This window comes from Pezoporus flaviventris, unplaced genomic scaffold (genome assembly GCF_033815535.1).
Source record: "Pezoporus flaviventris isolate CSIRO_AGI_PZ_B2104156 unplaced genomic scaffold, CSIRO_AGI_Pfla_v1 ptg000090l, whole genome shotgun sequence".
In the NCBI taxonomy this organism is placed as follows: Eukaryota; Metazoa; Chordata; class Aves; order Psittaciformes; family Psittacidae; genus Pezoporus; species Pezoporus flaviventris.
The window spans coordinates 870842-890373 of NW_026892638.1; the positions used below are offsets into that span (position 1 = coordinate 870842).

The following is a 19532-nucleotide window of genomic DNA, read 5'->3' on the forward strand; positions in this document are numbered from 1 at the left end:
ATGTATTTTAACTTTAGTACATTAAACGGGTATAAGAGCAACATTTTTCTTTCTTTTTTCTGCACTATAGTTATGTGTCCGGTGCTAAAAATGGGGAAGCAATAATAGAGTTGAGGCATGGTTCCAAACTCAGTAAGAGGAGCTAGCCTGCAAGCTGGCTAGAGCGCTGAGAAATCATAAACTTTGTATCAGCTGGAAAGCAAAGAGACATTCTCTTTCTTTACATGACCAAGACCCTGCTTCTTAAGAAAGACAGGAGCTTGCAACTGCCATAAACATGCAGGGAAATAACAGGGTGTTGAACTGTAGTAGCTGTGGGAGACAGGGTTCAGCTTCTGGTCCAAGTACATAGGCTATTCAGAATTAGCTGGAGCAATAGCTCCTGTTAAGTTTCTGTGAGCAGAGTACCTGTCCTCAAAATTGGTAGTACAGCATTTTTTTTTTTTTTTTTTTTTTTTTTTTTGTAGGGGTGAAGTGACAGTCTGCATACCCAACTTGGAGAGTTGGATGTAAAGTGCAAATTAGTTTTATAAGGAGTTGTTAATGTGTTGAACCATACTTTAATTTACTTTTTGATGGGTGCTACTTAACAAATTGAAATAATTCCCTTAGTTTGGCTCCATATGTGTATGCACTGTTAGATTTTTCTATCGCTTGTGGCAGCATTTGAAATGTATGCTCTTTGGTATGTACCCATGTTTGACACTGCTAAATACACACATATCTCTGATATTTAAATGAAAGCTCTTTGTTCCATAGGGGTAAAACCACGGAAGAGGAAGCCTTTTGGTTTATCAGGAATAATGAAAAAAGAAAAAGATACTGAATCTGTGTAAGTATATTTCCATCCTGAAGCCTTATCCTGTACTTTACTGTACTGGTAAAAGTATAGGTATAAACATTAGTTGTTGCTTAAAAAAAAAAAAAAAAGGGTTTATAGTAGAAGTTTACAATGCTATAAATGTGAAAACATCAGTTATTAAGACTTCTGTAACTAAGGATTTTAAAGAAATAACATAAATGTATTCTCAGTAGTCTGCTAATGTTTCATCCTTTCCTGAGCATAGATTAGTAGTTCTGCCTTGTATTACAGATGTACAGTATAGATGTGCAGATGAACAGTGTGGATAATGTGATCCTCATGTGTGCTCCTAATAAAATAATAACTCCATACATGGAAAAAGTGCTGGGTGCCTGTGTTTGCAGAATTGAAACTTCAGTTATTCTTTTATTAGAAAAAACTTTTGTGTACAGTTTTGAAGGACAGAAAAATACTTCAATGTTTTTTCAGTACATCATGTGCACACTCATTTTTGAAAGTCCATCTCTCTAAGTGATGTTTCAGCTATACCCTTTGCCATATTCATTGCATGTGGTCAGCCTCCCATGAGTTAAAACTCTCCAAAAAGTGACTTTGAATCAAAGTTCTTATAAGATGGACTTATTGCTGTCTGTGTATTAGTAGTTGTGACCACTATGTTCCAGTGTATTTTTTTCGCAATTTCTAGATGTATTATCTCAATAGAAGCATTTGATTTAACATAAAAATAGCCTACAATTTCACAAAGTTAGCAGTACAGAAATATTCTGAGAGGCAATATCTGTTTACATACTTTTAAAAATTACTTTAAAAAAATCTGTTACCAGTTTTATTTTCTAATATAATGCTGAAAAAATAATGACCTAAGAACTGCAGGTGCTAATTATTTGCACATATAAAGTGCCTCGTAACTATTTTTTCTTTTAATGTTTAATTTTGAGAGTGATGCACTTCTAAACCGTGCTTTTTCTTCTCCGTTATGATGCCTTTAGGGCTCTAAACTGTTGGTTTTTAAGTCATTCCTCTCTGTTTCTGCCCTTTCTGTGATTTAGTCTTTCCCCCACCCTCTCTTCCGTACGTTATTAAGCTGGAGTAATTGGTGAGAGAAGAGTTGTATATAGTGTGATTTTGATCAGCAGTAATATGAGAATACTATTTTGTTACAAAGAATTGTTTTTTCTGATGAATGTTTAATTTAAAATAATAAAATACTATAAATATTTTAAGACATCCATGTTTTAAACAGCTTTAGTGCTCTTTCTTAAAGTAATTAATTCTCTCTGGAAAGTTATTTACTATACTTTTTCTGTGATGCTAAACAGCTGTAGTATCAAACAGCAGCAAAAACATACCTTTGATTATTTACCTTTTGTGTATTTTATTTAGTAAATTGCAAAGGAGTGATTTTGATAGTACTGAGTACTATTATATGATTGAACTCTGTAGCTGTCAGCTTCTCTTCAACGAAATAATTGAGTTGCCACCATATGGGTTATTACTTAGGATAATCTCATGTTATGTATGCTATAAGTCTTTTTACAAACCAGGCATCTCTTTCATCCCAGGTCTGTGACTCAATATATCCTTACTCAGAGATCATGTTTTTCTTTGACTTACAACACAAAGAAAATTTTGTTATGCACTGAGGGTGAAAACTGGCTTGTACACAATGTGAAATAGTTTCAGTCTTTATATGCTTACCTATCGTAGGACCTGAATGCTTTTCTTAAATACATTTACAGTTCTAAAATACATTTACAAATACATCTTATTTAACGTTGAAAGGTGGTATTACTGTTTCTCCTCCAAAAATTTGGTTTTCATGGCACAGTGATGTCATGAGAAAATATAAATCAGCTCAGATACTCTGAAATAGAAAAAAAAAATTGCCTTGCTTTCAACCAGTTGGACTGAAATTTGATTTATACTGTTTTGTTTATATATATACAAACAATACAAAAATTAGTAGGTTCTTAGGTCAGAAAGAAAGAAGTATGACAGCATGATATTGACCTGAGATATTGGTCATTTGTGGTGAGACATTTGAACAGATTGCCCAGAGGGAAAATGACATCTTAAGTAACACATGCCACAGGCTTTTATAAAGATTCTTGCATTAATCCATAACTTGTGAATGAACTAAAATATCACAAAGAAACAACAGAGGATTCATTATGTTGCTGGAATGTTACTGTGTCCTAAAATGCATGACCTATTTTTTCAGTCTTAAAAGAAAGATCATACATCTAGTGATGTAAAAGCACATCTGTCTAATACCTGATGTCCTCATTCTCCATTTCACCAGCATCTGCAGTCTATTGAGTTTTCCTTTGTATCTCAAGGATGGATTCTGGGAGGTTCTGTTGGTGCTCTTCTGTATGATACTAGATCTGCCATTACTTTTTGAGATCGATTAGCTCACTAATGTTGAAAATCTTCATTATGGGTTAAATTACTTCCATTGTGGTTTGCCTCACATCTTTCAAATTTCTTTACCTTTATGGACTTCAGACTGTCTTGTCTGCATACACTTTTTTAAACCACATGTCAAGAAATCAGTTTGTTATCTTTTGCGAGAAGTCTAATACTTTCTCTTGGAGCTGTAAAATAGCTTTTAAAGTAGCTTTTTCTGTTGCTGTGAGTTCAGTTTAGCCAGCAGAGGGAGGTAAGATGTAAGTCAGTTATAAACTTGGTTACGTATATTTTCTTTAGTGTGAGGCCTTTTAGAGGATATGGGATCCTTCACCTCACTGTCAATTCCTTAACAGGCAATACTGAATTTCGTATTAATGCTGCCATGGTAGCAAATTTTTGTATATTTTTTTAAATGACGCTGGAGTTTTTATATTTAATATGCTTAGGCTTTCAGAGAAGATGAATTAGATTTAAATACATTTTGGGGGAGAGGTGTCCTCTCTTCTCTATAAGTGCAGGTTTTAGTATATAAAGTCTCTGTTGTTCAGTTACACTGGCATTTCTGACTTTGTCAGGTTGCAAATTAGAGGACTTGTATGCCACTCAAGATTCCCACATTCTGTAAGTGTAATTGCTTCTGCTTTTTGCAGACATCGGGGAGAATCAGTGTTGTTTGTTTGGGTTTTTGTGTTGTTTTTTTTTTAAATACTGCTGCTAAAATCAAAGTTATAGTGGAAAAATATAGTACTTCTGAGTAATGTGCTTGTAATCGCTGCCTTTAAGCTGATGAGGTTTTTGTTTGTTTTAAAAAGTGCTTATTAGGAGGGTACTATTACTGTTTTTTTCATCATCTTCTAGTGCTTAACTGCAACTGTGCTTGACAAACATGGACTAAGAATGAAATTCAAAAAAAGGGAAGCTCCAAATTCCTCTAAGAATAGTCGTAATTTCTTTGGAAACCGGCTATTGCCCAGAATGTTTTGCAGTTGCATGTGGACCATTTCATTAGGATTGGTGACTTCTACTTAATGTGCTCATCTGCCACAGTGTTAATATATATTGATTTAGAATACAGTGGGGCACTCCTGGCTTTGCTTGGTTGGAGTCTTTTAGGTTGGGTTTGGGTTTTTTTCACTGTGACATGAGCTTGAGTTTTTCACCATTTCTTTTGAGTTTTTCTTCTGCAGTGTTTTGAGCATAAACTTTCAGCTTTTATTTAAATCTCACTCAGTTGAATGTGGATTATTTATAGTGAAAATATTAACGGACTCTGACAAGCAAAACAGTCAATTGCAATGTTTCAGATTAATTGAAAATACTAAAGGAAGTACCAGAACTGTATGAATAAAATAATTTGTGCATTTTATAATTGTATATTTTCCTTTTTGTTTGTTTGTTTGTTTCCTAGGGAGTGTCCAGATGCAGACTCAGTTGTAAGTAGACTTCTTTCCAAAACAAATGCGTATGCTAATATTATCAAGCATGGCAATCTGATTAAACTTATGTACTGTCCCTGCAATGCATTATTTATCTGATAGAGGATTTATTGTTTTGATAACATAGCTGAAGTGTTCATTTTGCTCAGTACATAATCTTTAGCAATATATACAAATGTGTCAGTAATACACCTATCCTTCCTAACATTTTAGGTTTTAAACAAGGTGTTTTTACTGCAAGTACTTGCTACTTCATTTTCCAAGTTAATGGTTGGCTAATAGGTTCTAAAAAAAAAAAAGCTTCAGTTTAATGTGCACCCAAATTTGCATTATGATATTCATTTGCTTACTACTGTTTCCTTTGAGAAATCCTTCTAATATCAATGGAGTTCTGCTTTATCACTGGAAATAAGAGTATAGGAATATACTTTTTAAAATATGGCCTTAAATGCAGTATTTCTAGATGCACTTCATTAATGGCCTGGTTTTCCTTGCTGTCAATTTGACCTGTGATACATCTTACAATTTTATTTATTAAATTCAAATAAGTGACAGCTGCAAATTAAATTGGAATGTTAATACTTTACTTTCTCAACTGGGCCTTTTCTTTTTATTTAAACCTGTATGTTGTCTTAAATTAAACCTATCTATAGGAAGATTGCATCTACCTATAGCTATATTAGCTAGTGATTTGTAGAATAATTTCATTGACTTTCTGTAGACTGTTTTTCAGTTCACTTATTTAGATGCCAATTATATTAAACAATATAAGTTTTCATGTTCACCTATTGTGGGGATTTTCTTCTTTACATTTAATACCTGGGAGTTTCGGTACCTAATATTAAATTTTCTTTTAAGAAGTATGGTTTGAATAATCTAGTAGAACCATTTTTCTAAATAAGGAAAATTAAGTTTGGCACAAAATAGAACTACGTGTGTAAGAACAGCCTGTAAGCATCATCAGGAGAGTTATTTTGTCTTGTGCAGAGTCATCTTGACTTGGAGCAAATTTCATTTCTTGGGTGTATTTAAGGTAAAGTAACTTTAGAAATAGGCCTGTAATTATCAGGCTTTTCATGGAAACAGTGTCTTTTGATAGTTCAAGTTGAATCACTGGAGTGAACCACAACTGAGATTGGCTTGCAATGTTTATTTTCCTCTTTGCTTATTTTGGTTTCTACATTTTGTAAAAATAATTAGTTCAAAAAATTTGACTGTAAATGTATTTGACATTCTTTCTGGCCGCATGGGGCAGACCGTATGATCTTCTAAGTTAATTGTTCTGCCTAGATGTAATTTATATTTTGTTAAAAAAAAAAATCAACTTGCATAGTGTTCAGCAACAAAATTAATACTTTTATTGTATTTTTTTTATGCCAAATTTTTTATGACTGCATTTGAATTTAAAATTAGGTCTATCATTTCTTCTTGCTTTTTACAAGTAACAGTATTATTCTGAATGGTACAGTGCTTTTAATAGCAGAAGCCATTAGTTATTCTTGTGAAAAAAACTATGTAGCATGCCATAAATAAGATTCATTTCAAAACTTACAAACAAGCACCCCAGAGTGCTTTATATTTTAAATTTGGTGTCCTCTTTTGGAAGATCCTCTTTCAGATGCTTTTCATTTGGGTCTTATTTTGAGATTCCCTTTCTCTTTAGTTTTCCAAACTTTGTCTAAATAGTTATAGACATCGATATTGTTATTTCTGAGAATTTGGTTTTTATGAATCTTTGCAATAAATTACAAATTTCAGGAAATTAAACTTAGAAAATTGTTACTGAAAAAAAAAATTGAAAGAAGTTATCATTTGTGGTTGATTGATAGAAAGTTATGAGGACCAGTCCTTAGAAAATTCAGGTTGTTTAAAGTTGCTATGATTTTCGCGAGCTTTGGTCACTCACAGAAAAAGTGTCTGGCTTTTGTATTATTAACATGATCTTTTTTTTTAAAGGTGGCTTTTGTTTATTTGTCAAGAATTCTAATTGTGTGAAAGGAATGTAAAAGATAACCACTCTAGAATTATTTATAATGATAAGCACTGATGTAAATATTGAAATTTTAGAATTTAAGGATCCGATAAGAACTGAGTTCAATACTTTTATCTACCAGTTCTACATAATATTATGGATCTTTGAACATGCCGTGTGTAGTCAGTATTATTAGGGCCTTCTCACTAGTCCAAAATGTATAATGCAGTGTGTTCAAACTTGTATTCTCTGTTTCCAGAAGACAAAACAGTGAGATGGCCCTTAAAAATGTCTTTTGTAACAAAATGGATGTTCTCAAATTGATTTGTGGCAAGCCATCTGCTTACGCTCATCCTTTCTGTAACTGCCAGATTGTATACATTGAAAAATGTAATGCATTTGAATCAGTTGTTAATATCTGTCAAATTCTGTAACTGCTGTAAGAGGTTTTTATGTGTAGGAATGCAGCTGTGAACTGAGAACTGGTATTTGTTAAAAAGGTTAACCACTTCAGTAAGCAGTCTCTGTTTAAATATAGATGACAGTATGTGTCTTTAAGTTTTAAAATTCCTGTGTTGCTGTATGTCAGTCTACACATGTAATGTCGATTAAATGAAGCCTTCATAATTAAGAAAAGTAGAAAGTTAACTGTGTGTACACTAGAAAAAAATAGCAACTGAAGTCTAGCTTAGTGTGTTTATTACCTAGAAAGCTTTTCTAAAGGCAGAACCCACTGTCGTTTCCCGCGGGTGTGCCCTGTCTCTATGGCCCATAGGAACATACGAGCCCTATAGAAACTTTTCCTCTAAGGAAGCATTTACAAGGTTCCTCTTATGTCCAGTAAGATCTGAATTTGGATTGCAGCCCTGACCTTGGCTGGGATACTTTTAGATCTGCTTACTTAAAAGATGCACTGCTATACACAACATAGTATATAATTTGGTAACTAGGAGTTTGGAGAAGGGAATAAGAATTAGTCAAATAAATGTAAATGCCTTCGTTAACAACAGATTCATGAATATGTCTGTCTCTCAAAATGATATGTCCTCTATCGTTGTTATAAAGTGTAAATTAGTAAATAAAATTCTGATGTTTCAGAAAACTGAACCATTAATCAGTTCAACTGTTCAAAATATTGAAAACATTATTCTAAAATTACTACTTAACCTGTAACATTTTGGGATACCTTTTTGCTTGCCTTTGACACAATCTATCTTTGTAGATACAAAGGTAAATTCAATATCTCTTCCAGACTATTCTTCTATTGGTTTACACAAAAATATAAATTGATGAAAGCAGAAGGTGTTTTAAGAATTATTATAAATTGATACAAAATTAATCTGAATCATTGACAAAAGTGGAAATACAAAGAGGATGATTTCCGACTCTGTATACACTGTGTAGTCAGGTGTTTTAAATAACACCTATTTAAACTTTAGAAGTGGGGGGAAGTATAAATTTAGTATAAATTAGTATACATTTCTGCACCTTGTTAGAAAAAAAGCCTGCTGAAAAAAAAGGCAAGGAATTTTTCAGTTTCTGTGTTCATAACTTCAGCTGTAAAGCATCCATCTCTGTTAACATGTACATAACTTTGACTTTTAGTCTGAGTTTATGAATACAGGCTACATGGTAAATTGCTATTTCTGTAGAATAGATGAGCCAAATATTTTTTTCAAGATCAGAAATAATTAACATGAAAATATTAAGAAATAAACTTAGTATTTTAAGAACTTTAAGATTTTAGTACTTTCTAAGTATTTACTTTATCCAAGAGATTAGTTAGTAAATTAAAATAATGCAATGAAAATAACTTCTGCAAAGTTCTTTCACAATTTTATGTCAAAATAGTCAAATTTTCCATCTATGTTGTGCATGCTATGTGTGCCCAGTAATAATATCCTTTACGTATATGGCTCAGCTGGAGGAAAAACTAAATGTTGTATATTTAAAGATTTTTGTTGGTTTTCAATTCATCTTAACCATGAATGATCCTGATCTATTTAAAATTGCCCAGTATGACAATTAAAATAATTTCAGAATTCAGAAGTTACAGTATTGTAGGAAAATGTACCTACCCTCTAGCTATGTTTTTGTTCTGTTTACTTTGATGTCAAGTTTCATTAGTGTTTTTTGGTATATAAACAAGGTCAGCCTGAGGTCAAGCATAGCTAAAAACTCTGATTTGAGCAAGTAGAGCTACGATACTGGACCTACTCTTATGATTTTTTCTTTTTTTTTTTAAATTAAAAAACCAAATCAAATAACTGTGCAGTCCGGATCTTACAGCTATTTCAGGAAATTGCATCTGTATGTTCCGTATTTTAAGGTTTGTGCTAAAAAATCAGATCTGGCCTTAGTTTGATGTGCTATTTAGTAGCGTACAGTATTACATCTCCTGTACGGGATTGTATTTCTTACTCTTTTTACTAAAAATATTTGTTTAAATTCATTCTGTTTAATTCAGTAAAATATCAGACGTCTCATTTATGATATTTGCAAAGGAAATAGAGGGAAAAATACCTTTTTTGTTTGTATTTTCTTCTGTAATTCAAAAGCTCTTCAAAGTGACTATCTCTTTAAATTTAATTTCATATTTCAGCTGAAGTGGTTCCTTTCTAGTCCACTTGAAGTTTCAAGTGGAAGTTATTGTATCTTGTGTCCCTAGCACAAGAGGGATGTATACCTGCTCAAGTGGGTCCAGAGGAGGGCCATGAGGGTGCTCATGGCTGTGGGAGTTGGACTTGTTCAGCCTGGAGAAGAGAAGGATTTGGGGAGACCTTAGAGCAGTCTTTCAGTACCTAAAGGGGGCCTACAAGGAATCTGGAGAGGGACTTTTTTCAAGCGCATATAGTAACAGGACAATAGGGAATGGCTTTAAACTGCAAGGGGGTAGATCTAGATTAGACATTGGGAAAAAATTCTTTACTATGAGGTGAGGCACTGACACAGGTTGCCCAGAGAAGTTGTGGCTGCCCCGTTCCTGAAAGTGGTTAAAACCAGGTTGGATGGATCTTTGCGCAACCAGGTCTAGAGAAAGGTGTCCTTGCCTGTGGCAGGGATTAGAACTGCATGATCTTTAAAGTCCCTTTCAACCCAAACCATTCTATGATCTTGTGCCTTATAACAGCAAAGTATACTTTGGTCCTACTGTATATATAATCTCTATTAGCTAAACTACTTCCCAGTACCCAAATTCTAGAACAATAACCTGATTGGTACACTAAAACAAATCACTTTTTTATATGAATCTTGTAACTTTTATGAGAAACTTATAACTGGTGAAATCACTGCATCTTTCAGCCACTTGAGTTGTGAATTTTTGTAATAAACTTACACGGCGTCTGAGCAGTCCCTATGGACTAACTCTGGATACACAGTAATGTGTGGATTTTTCTGTCCTTATTAGCTTAGAAAATCCAGGATGGGTGTAGGAGATATGTAAAAGAAGCTTTAGAATCCAATTTTGAGCACTTGCCATGTAAGTTTCAACCATGCCTTTTAATTATTGTGGATATTCTTTGCTAAAGCAACAGTGCTTACTGTCTTTTCAAGAGGAGAGGAAGTTGCAACTTGTATAATCTAGAATGCTTTTACTCGCGTATTAAAGTGTTGACTAGTACTTAGAAGAGGTTTTGCTCCTGCATTATCAGAGACTAAAGTAACTTAGCTGAGAGAATTAAAAGTAGAAACTGGGAAAATATTTGGTGCAAGAGAATTGTAGGCTTATTTAACACTCGGCGGTAAAGCTAAAATGTTGCTGTTGGTTCCTTTTCATGGAATACCAGTATAAGCAGATGCATTCAAACTTGCCAGTTCTTATGGTAAATTTGGAGGTTGTTTTGTTCTATTCTATTCCTGAAGTATCTTGTGACACTAATTTTGAACTACTTATCATAACTTGAGATAACTATAATAATGAATGGTTAAGAACAATTACTTTAATGAGCTGTTGTAATCAAATTTTAGTTTATCAATCATGTAAATCCAGTCTGATGTAAGAACAACTTGAAGGGTTTTTTCGTTATTTGTCATGATAATATTTTCTGTTCTTGTTTTTAGAACATTCCTGATGTAGATGATGAAGGATACAGCATTAAACCAGAAGCAACCCACGATATCCTTTTTACTGTTATTGTGCTAAGTTATTTGTTATTGCAATTTTTTGGAGACAGGAAACACTGACTAAAGTATTAAGTAAAGGAAGATGAATGACACTTACGCTTATATTCCAACATAAGAAATTTTCATAGTTTTTTCAAAATGTGCAGTTTTCTTAGATTTTGTATGTATGCAGATGTTAAATATTAGATCAGCTGCCTTGAGAACTTTAAGAGAATGGCTTTTGTATGATAGTAGAAAAAAAAATGAACAAAAGCTTTAATGTGAAAATCTTTCTCCCTGAAAAGTTCTGTGACAGTTTATAAAGTAAAGATTGTAAACTTTTTTTAAGTAGAGTGGTTATCTGTTCTATACCTGCACCTTCCCACTTCTTTATAGCACCATTAAAAAGACTGGGAGCTCCAGCAGTCAACAAATAAAATTTCTTTTCCTTAATAAAGTAATTACACCACATGCTGTTTCTAATTGGTGCTTCTAGCTTTTACTGTGTTTTTATTAATGGCTTTGATATGCTGAATAGATTTTTCTCACGAGTTATTATTTATGGAGGCTCATGATTCTTCTTTGCTCTTCCTTCGAAGGAAAAAATTCTTTATATTCTTCTTTTTTCCTCCCATCAGAAACAGAGAGAAGCCCTACCTAAGAGCTGGGAATAATTTCTGTAGATCTAAGCAAGCCTAATATATCAGTAAGATAGCTCATCTTTGAAAATCTGTTCACTGAATTCTGTGGGTACTGCAAATAAAAGGTAAACTTACGCTTTGCAATTACCATAAATTTTGAAAACTTTTAAGCAGTAAACAGCACCTTAAAGTGAACAAGTCCATCATCATAGCTTCTCTGTTTTCATCAGCTTTGCAGAATATGCATCTATTGCCCCCAGTAAAGATACCTGTACCAATAAAAGCAGCTCCTTTTTACAAAATTGATATAAAAGTGACAGAGAAAATGAACAAGAGCCAGCTGCAGTGTGCTCTTGCAGCCCAGGAAGCCAACCGGGCTGCATCAGAAGGAGCGTGACCAGCAGGTCGAAGGAGGTGATCCTGCCCCTCTACTCTGCTCTTGTGAGACCTCACTTGGAGTATTGTGTGCAGTTCTGGTGTCCTCAACATAAAAAGGACATGGAACTGTTGGAACAAGTCCAGAGAAGGGCCACGAGGATGATCGGGGGACTGGAGCACCTCCCGTATGAAGATAGGCTGAGGAAGTTGGGGCTGTTCAGCCTGGAGAAGAGAAGGCTGCGTGGAGACCTCATAGCAGCCTTCCAGAATCTGAAAGGAGCCTATAGGGATGCTGGGGTGGGACTCTTCATCAGGGACTGTAGTGATAGGACAAGGGATAACGGGTTAGAACTTAAAACAGAGGAAGTTTGGATTGGATATAAGGAGGAAATTCTTTCCTGTTAGGGTGGTGAGGCACTGGAATAGGTTGCCAAGGGGTGTTGTGAGTGCTCCATCCCTGGCAGTGTTCAGGACCAGGTTGGATGAAGCCTTGGGTGAGATGGTTTAGTGTGAAGTGTCCCTGCCCATGGCAGGGGGGGTTGGAACTTGATGATCTTAAGGTCCTTTCCAACCCTAACTATTCTACGATTCTATGACTTTTATCTGGTTCTGAGAGGGACATTATTTCATGCTTTGCATATATTTAGGAGAGGGAGAGAGGAGTGAATAAAATTCATGCTTTGTAAGTTATTGATCTGGGCATCCTTTTCTACATTATGCTTTCTGTTGTGAAACAGTAGGAAAAGCGATACACTCGGTGAAAAAGCTTAGTGATTTGCAATCCCTGTCAGCCAGGTACTTCAGCTTCTGAAAATCTTTACCAGATTCAGGAATTCATCAATTCTCTTCCTATTTTTTTCCCTCAGCTTCCAAGAGTGAATATTTGTTCTATTGATTGGAATTCTTCAGATGATTTATTGGAGGAAATTATTTAACCATAATGGAAGTTAGTCTTAATAAGTCCAGTCTTAAGTGTTGGAAGAGCATTTTACAAGAGCTGTCTGATTCATAGGAAATAAATCTTGAAACTTGGTGATAATTTCCAAGACCAGAAATGTTTTGATGAAATGAAAAGTGACTTGTCTTTGAAGCTTACTTTTCTAGGTATGATCCATTTTGGGAGACAGATAAGCTGTAAGATGAAGACATTTGACTTTAGGGTTTCTTTCAGCTGAAATGGATTTGGAATGTCTTTAGGGTTCAGGTTTAATTTTTGTCAGGCAATAGTTTGAAGATATTTAATACAAATGGCTGGTATATTTCCAAGTGAAAATAGCAGAAGCAAGTTTTGGAATGTGTGTGCTTCTCCTAGGTGATACAAGACTTTTAAGTAAAGGAACATTTTCAAATTCTTTTTTGTCAAAACAACTGTATCTTTTAAGACTCAGCATAGGTCTTTCAGAACTTTTCTTCAGTGCAGCTCTTGTGCATATAAAGAACTAAGGCTAAATTCATCTGCATATTTTGATTGAGGGCTGAGTTATCTCAGGTTTGTTTTTTTTTTTTTTTTCAAAGATGATAGTTTTAAGGAACTGACATTCAGTTTGCTGTGCAGCCTTCTGTGTAACTTGCATCCTTTCTTGCAGAAATTTTAGTGTCAGTTTACAGAAGAGGCGAGTAAGCGAGTAATGCTGGCTGCCATTTCCTCTGTTGTTAATGCTTTGTACAGGTACTGTGGGCATTTCACTGCTAACTGAAAAGGCTAGGACTTTCCTTCACATGGTTTAAAAGGATTATTGCATTTTTAGTATGTGTGTTAGAGTCCCTGGTTTTGTCTTAAAAGTCATAAATTTAACATGAAGAACCGTTGCTACTGTAGTTATCTAATTTATACTGATGCCTTCAAATATGCTGATAATTCAGTTTTGAACATAGTTACCTTTTAGAACAGAATACCATTATGAAGATGAATGAAAATTTTAACTCTTGAGTTACGAATTTTGGACATTGGGTGTATTTGAAGTGTCTGTATAACCACAGAAAGAGGTTAGGCAGCATCATTTATCTGTGGTGTTGACATAATATGAGCATTTTGTTGAGTGTAATTATGAAGTGGATTAAGCAGATGAACTTGAAGTATTTCTACCTTAACTGAGAAAAACATTCCAAAGAGAACCATTTCTATTCAAGCAGTGATTCTGATTCTGAAGATGATGAACCCAGAAGGTTCCATGTAGAAATAAAACCTGTCCAGCCAAATAATAGCTCTCAATATACTGTGCCTTCTTTGGATGAATTAAAAGTATCTATAGGGAACATCACTCTTTCTCCAGCAATATCTGTAAGTGGCTTTGTTCCTGGTATTTTTAATGTGCAGAACAGTGGTAAAGAGTCTGTACTATAAACGTATGTCTTACTGTTCAAAATTTATTCTAGGTTAAAGTTCAGTGATTCTGTTTTTTCTTGTGTACTAGGTCATCTTTGGTACACTTTATTGCAGTGTAACATTGAGTAATTCTCCCTTCTGAGATTTTAACTTTCCTTTGAGTCTTGGGTGTGCTCAGTCCTTGTCTTTTTGCTGTTGCCACCCCAAGACATTTGACTACATTGTGGAGTTAGCTGAGCATACTTTTAACATAGTCTACTTATTAGTATTCAGTAATATACAGAACTTTAAAACAGAACATATAATAGAGATACATGTAACATTTACAGTGCAGTTTTATTGATGTATTCTGCCAGTCTACAGAATGATTACCCTTTATATCATGAGATGGTATTACAAATAAATAGTAGTAAAGTATGGTAGTGCAATGTTCAGATCAAGGTAAGAATGGTTCTGATATTAAGAAAATATTGTGCATAATATATATAAATAATAATGATTTTTTTTTTTCCTCACATTTTGAAAGCAGAGACACAGTCCTGTAAGTACAGTATGACTCTTTATTCACGTTTTTAAATTAAACCCAAGTAGGTGTAATATGTGAGGGGAGTCACTGGGAGAACGTTAGGAATGTTTCTTTTCATATATACCATGTGATATATAAGCTGTTTAATTTTACTGTCCCAGCCTGTAAAGGGATTTAGTAATACAGCTCCCTTTGGCAGCTCCCCAGTGTTAATTCCTGGCTTGCCTTACTGGTGTGGCAGGTGTGCACTGGTTGCTCTGTCTTGACTTATGTTCTGGTCCTCTGCAAGCTGAGAATGTTTTGCCTGGCACTGAAAGCAAAGTGTCTCATAGAAAGTTAGTGGAAATAAGAACCCTGGGACAATAGACTATTTGATTTGACAGTAAAAGAATTTATTCCTAATTTTTTTTTTCCTGTTTCAGGCACAAATGAATCAAAATTTATCCAGTAAGTATGAATCTTTAACTTTTAGTCTATTTATGTTAGTTTTTTAACATAACATCAAAATAGATTTTTTAATTGTTGAAGAAATAAACTTCTTAAATATCTGTGTATTAAATAAAAAGAAGTCTCATGTCAGTTCTAGATACCTGTTCTTTTCCAATATACTTGGGTGTTCCCTATTCTGATAAACAGGTGAGTTTGGCTGTGACAGTGATAGGGGACATATCCAAGAGCCAAAGGGAGGACTCTGTGGAAAAGGCTACTGTGGAAGTTCTTAAAACCCTTCTACCCACTCAAGTTTAGTATGATCCAAAAACTAGCAAAGCACTCTCTCTCTGTTTTATAGTCAAACACATAAAAGGTGGCTCTGGAGACAGAGGACAGAGCATTAGTCTCTATGCTGTAGGGTTTCTTCCAGTGGGAAATCAAGCCAGATTTGCTGAAGAATTATATTGAAGTAAGCGGTATAATTCAAGAAAGACATTTCAAGTGAAAAACACTTCCTCCAGAAATGCATTGCTTTGTGTAGTCCTCTCTTATTGGAATGTATTTCAGGACTACCTGAATTTGTATTATGAAAAAAAAACGCATTTTCTCTTTGTCACTTTAAAAATTCATAATTAGTTTTGAACTGCAACTGTTAATTATAGAATTAACTAGGTTGTAAAAGACATTTAAGATCAAGTCCAACTGTTACACCAGGACTTCCAAGTCCACAACTAAGCCATGTCACTGAGGGCATCTACACTGTTTTTGAACATTTCCAGAGATTCCACCACTTCCCTGGGAGGCCTGTTCCAATGCCTTACCACCCTTCCAGTGAAGAAGTCTTTTTAATGGTTATATTCTCTATCTTCTTACCATGAAACTGTTTGTTTTAGATTGTCACAGCTTTGGCAATAATACTGTGTCTTTTGTTTAGGTGAAGAATTAACAAAATCAAAGCTTTCTGCTCCAACTAATGAGTAAGTTCACATTTAAAATTCTGTCAGAAACAGTTTCATGAGAATTTGGTCTTATTTTGATACAATACTCAGAAATTCATTGGAAATATCCTCTGACTGCTGTTTTAATTCAGGCATCTGTTGCATCAGAAGGAGTAAATTATGTAACAGTGGAGGTTTCTATTAATTTGTTTCCCCTTTCTAATGTACTTGCTTCATTGTCATCCGTCTGAATTGTTACTTATAATGACATGATTGCAAAATACTGGGTTTTATTAAAATCTTAGGTTTTAAATAAGACAGCTTTAGTTTTTATCCTATAGTATTCCATGGTAAAGTGTTTAAGATTACAAGCCCCATATTTGGACAGGTCTGTATACATTGTTTATAAATGTATATACAGAAATACTTGAATGTCTCTTTAAAAATTATAATCCTTTAACGGACATTATTAAGTACGTCCACACACAAAATTGCATCAAGGTGTCAGTTCAGTTAGTCTCCTTATCAGTTCCTCGACCTGCCGTTTGTAAGTACGTCTTATTTTTGTATGCAAAGACTAACTGATGATGAAGAATTTGTCACATTTATCATGTTTATTATATTATCAAACTACTAGCAAAGTTGTATTTGATATTTATTAATATCTACATCTTTCATTTATATTCCAATTGTAACTCCTAATATAGAAAGATGAACAGTGACCTCCTGGCATGGGACCCACTTTTCAGCAGTTCTCTTGAATCTTCCTCTTCAGCTTCCTTGGCATCCTCATCCTCCTCAGGTAAAATATTTTATAGTAGAAAACATTTTGTCTATATACATCAAGGTGTTCTGTTGTTGCTTTTTTAGTTATTGCAAGGGGACATGCTTAGACTATTGAAAGAATTTTGTAAAGCAGTATACTTTTATTTTCAGTCTACCTTCTGTGTGTCTGTTTTCCAGCCTTTCCTGTCTTAATGTAGAGACTCCTCCCACATGCCTGAGAAAGGAATTGTTCACTGTTTCTTTTAACTGTGTGTTTATATACCAAAAATTATAATAGACCTCCCTTTGTTCACAGTCATGGCTTTCTAGCTGTTTTCCTCTATACATGTATCAATAGGGGAATTCTGCAAAACTAAAGTTAATTCTTCTCAGCCTTAGTAATGTCCTTTTAGCAGCAAACAGTATTGCTGTGTAACCCTTCAGATTTTAAGTAGAACTTACTCGTTCATTATAAATTTGTGTTCCTTTAAATTTTTATTTTTAACAAATCTAGCTTTTGAAAATCATCAGATTTAGGTAACCAGTCATTTCCAATCTATAGCATATTTAAGGATAAATTATACAGAAACTTGTATTACTTGAATATGCTGAAAAGAAGTTGTACTTTCCCAAAAGCTGTTTTACTAGCTTTTGGTCTCATGTTAAGAGTCTGCAGAACAAGGCCAATGACACAATTTGGCCTTGTGTCATTGGCCAAATTGTGGTTGTTACTGTATCCAGTTGTTCGTGGCCGGAAATTCAAAGCAGGAAAAAATTAGGAGATGCTGGTACAGTCCTTCCTCTGCACAGTTCTGCTGCCTTCCTACCAGCAGAACTGTGGAGAAAGTGGTCTCTAGTTTATGAGTAATGACAGGTAATTGGGATCTGTAACACTCTGAAGCCACATCTTGGGGGAGTCACCTACCCAAGCCATCATATGTGAAAAAGGCTTATGCACAGACCCCTACATTTACTTGAAATTGGTGGAATATATCCTGTGAGAAAGCTGGTATCAGGCATCTGTGCTTTGGCAAACTTTATCTGCTAAATAATTATTTAAAGGATTGTTGTTCTAGGAGTTAACTAAGATATTTACACTTGTGAAATGATCCATGGAGTTAAGTAGAAAGTAAGTGTCCAAACGTATAACAAATTACTAATATGTTCTGGGGGGAAAAAAATACTGGATTGATGTAGTTTATATTGTTGTTTAAATCAAGTTCTGATGCTCACTAACCTGCACCTTATTTCTAAAAAATTGAAAAAAAATGCTTTGATCTGATTGTATTTTCTAGAAATCAGTGTTTTATCTTCAACTTGAAGGTTAATATAGATAAATTGATGCTTAAAGCTTTGAAAAATCTCCATCAAAATTTTAAATTACATGAATTAGTTGTTCTGTATGCAGCCTATCTGTGTATCCTGGTGTAGCATGTCTCACAGATTATTGTTCTCTTTTTACTGTTGAAACATTTCTTTAGCTATTCTTTTGTAACTCTGTGTTAATCATTGAACACTTAAACTGCCCCATGGTATTTGAGCAGACAGTGGTTTATGCAGCGCAGAAGTAAACTTTGGTCATCCATGAATAGTCCTGCTTTATTAGAAGTTTAAGCTAACTTTGTTATCTTGAACAAACAAAACAGACATTTTTTTAGCCAGCTATTGATATGGTAAGATTGGTTCTTTTTATTTATCTTCCTCATTTTCATCCATATGTATTTTTAAAATAGTTTTGAACATTTTCACATTGGTTTTGGAATAGGTTTTTTAGTAGTACTTTAAAGCCCTTGAGTAATATTTAAAATATTTATTAGAAGAGGAAAGCCGTGTTTATGTTGGCTTAGATTATGCACTTGTTCATAGCAAAAGGGCCACTGTAAAGAGGACACCTATACTTTTTATCTGAACTTCTAAACATGTTGCTGGTTTTTGATTCTGTATGTCACTCTGCCATTGCTCCTAGCTTTGCCAATCTGCAAGATGTTGAGAACTGACTAACCTTTGCTTTTTATGCTTCTTTTGTCATCTACTGCGACAGGCAACAGCCAAATGCAGGGAATACTTGTGGAAAACTCCTGTTTTCCAACAGCCTGAAGACTATAGGATGAGAGAGGAAATAAACTGGTGTGGATCATGCCTTATACATATAGTAACTCACTAGATACAGGTTGATACAGATAGAATATCAAACAGGATCTCATGACTGCATTGTCTGCACTCATTCACTGGACAGCCATTTATGTTGGGCCTTCACATTACAAATATTAAGGGTAAGAAGATAATGTTTTGAAGGAACAGGATAAAATAGTTTTGATTAAATAACTTTGAAATAAATGAAAAGAAGAAAGCTAGAGTAGGACACCAGAACAAAAACACAAAGATGAGTGGAAGTTAAAGCATGACAGGGATGAAGTTGGAGGAATAAGGAAAGTAGGGACTTAAGTGCAGAGAAACACATATTACTTTTTGGCTCACTTAAAAAATGGGAAGTGACGTGGTTGGCAGTATGAATGAAGTACATGTGGTATGTGGCTGGGGTTTTTTTCTTTTATTTGTTAAGTGGGATTTTTAGCCTAGTAGAGCAGTTATTTTTTGTGCTGGCTAGTCTCATGCAGTGGATGTTGAATACTTTTTTGAATATTGACATTTTTATCTTTTCAATGTTGGTCCTAGTTTCAATTCTTCCCTTTTCCTTCAGCTACACTAAGAGAGCACAGTAGGAGCTCCTCCTCATCTACCACTGATTTGCCTGGGTGTAGAGTATGTCAGTCTTTGC

At 34.4% G+C, this 19532-nt stretch overlaps 1 protein-coding gene across 1 annotated transcript in view; it reads left to right on the top strand.

The window, feature by feature from the left end:
- Positions 1-19532, top strand: part of FCHO2 (FCH and mu domain containing endocytic adaptor 2) — an 85571-nt gene that overhangs the window by 44663 nt on the left and 21376 nt on the right. The window contains exons 10-17 of the mRNA XM_061475866.1: positions 760-832; positions 4644-4668; positions 10706-10760; positions 13869-14047; positions 14622-14633; positions 15041-15065; positions 15985-16027; positions 16696-16790. Of these exons, the coding sequence (XP_061331850.1) occupies positions 760-832; positions 4644-4668; positions 10706-10760; positions 13869-14047; positions 14622-14633; positions 15041-15065; positions 15985-16027; positions 16696-16790 (507 nt within the window). The remainder of the gene's footprint in view (positions 1-759; positions 833-4643; positions 4669-10705; positions 10761-13868; positions 14048-14621; positions 14634-15040; positions 15066-15984; positions 16028-16695; positions 16791-19532) is intronic.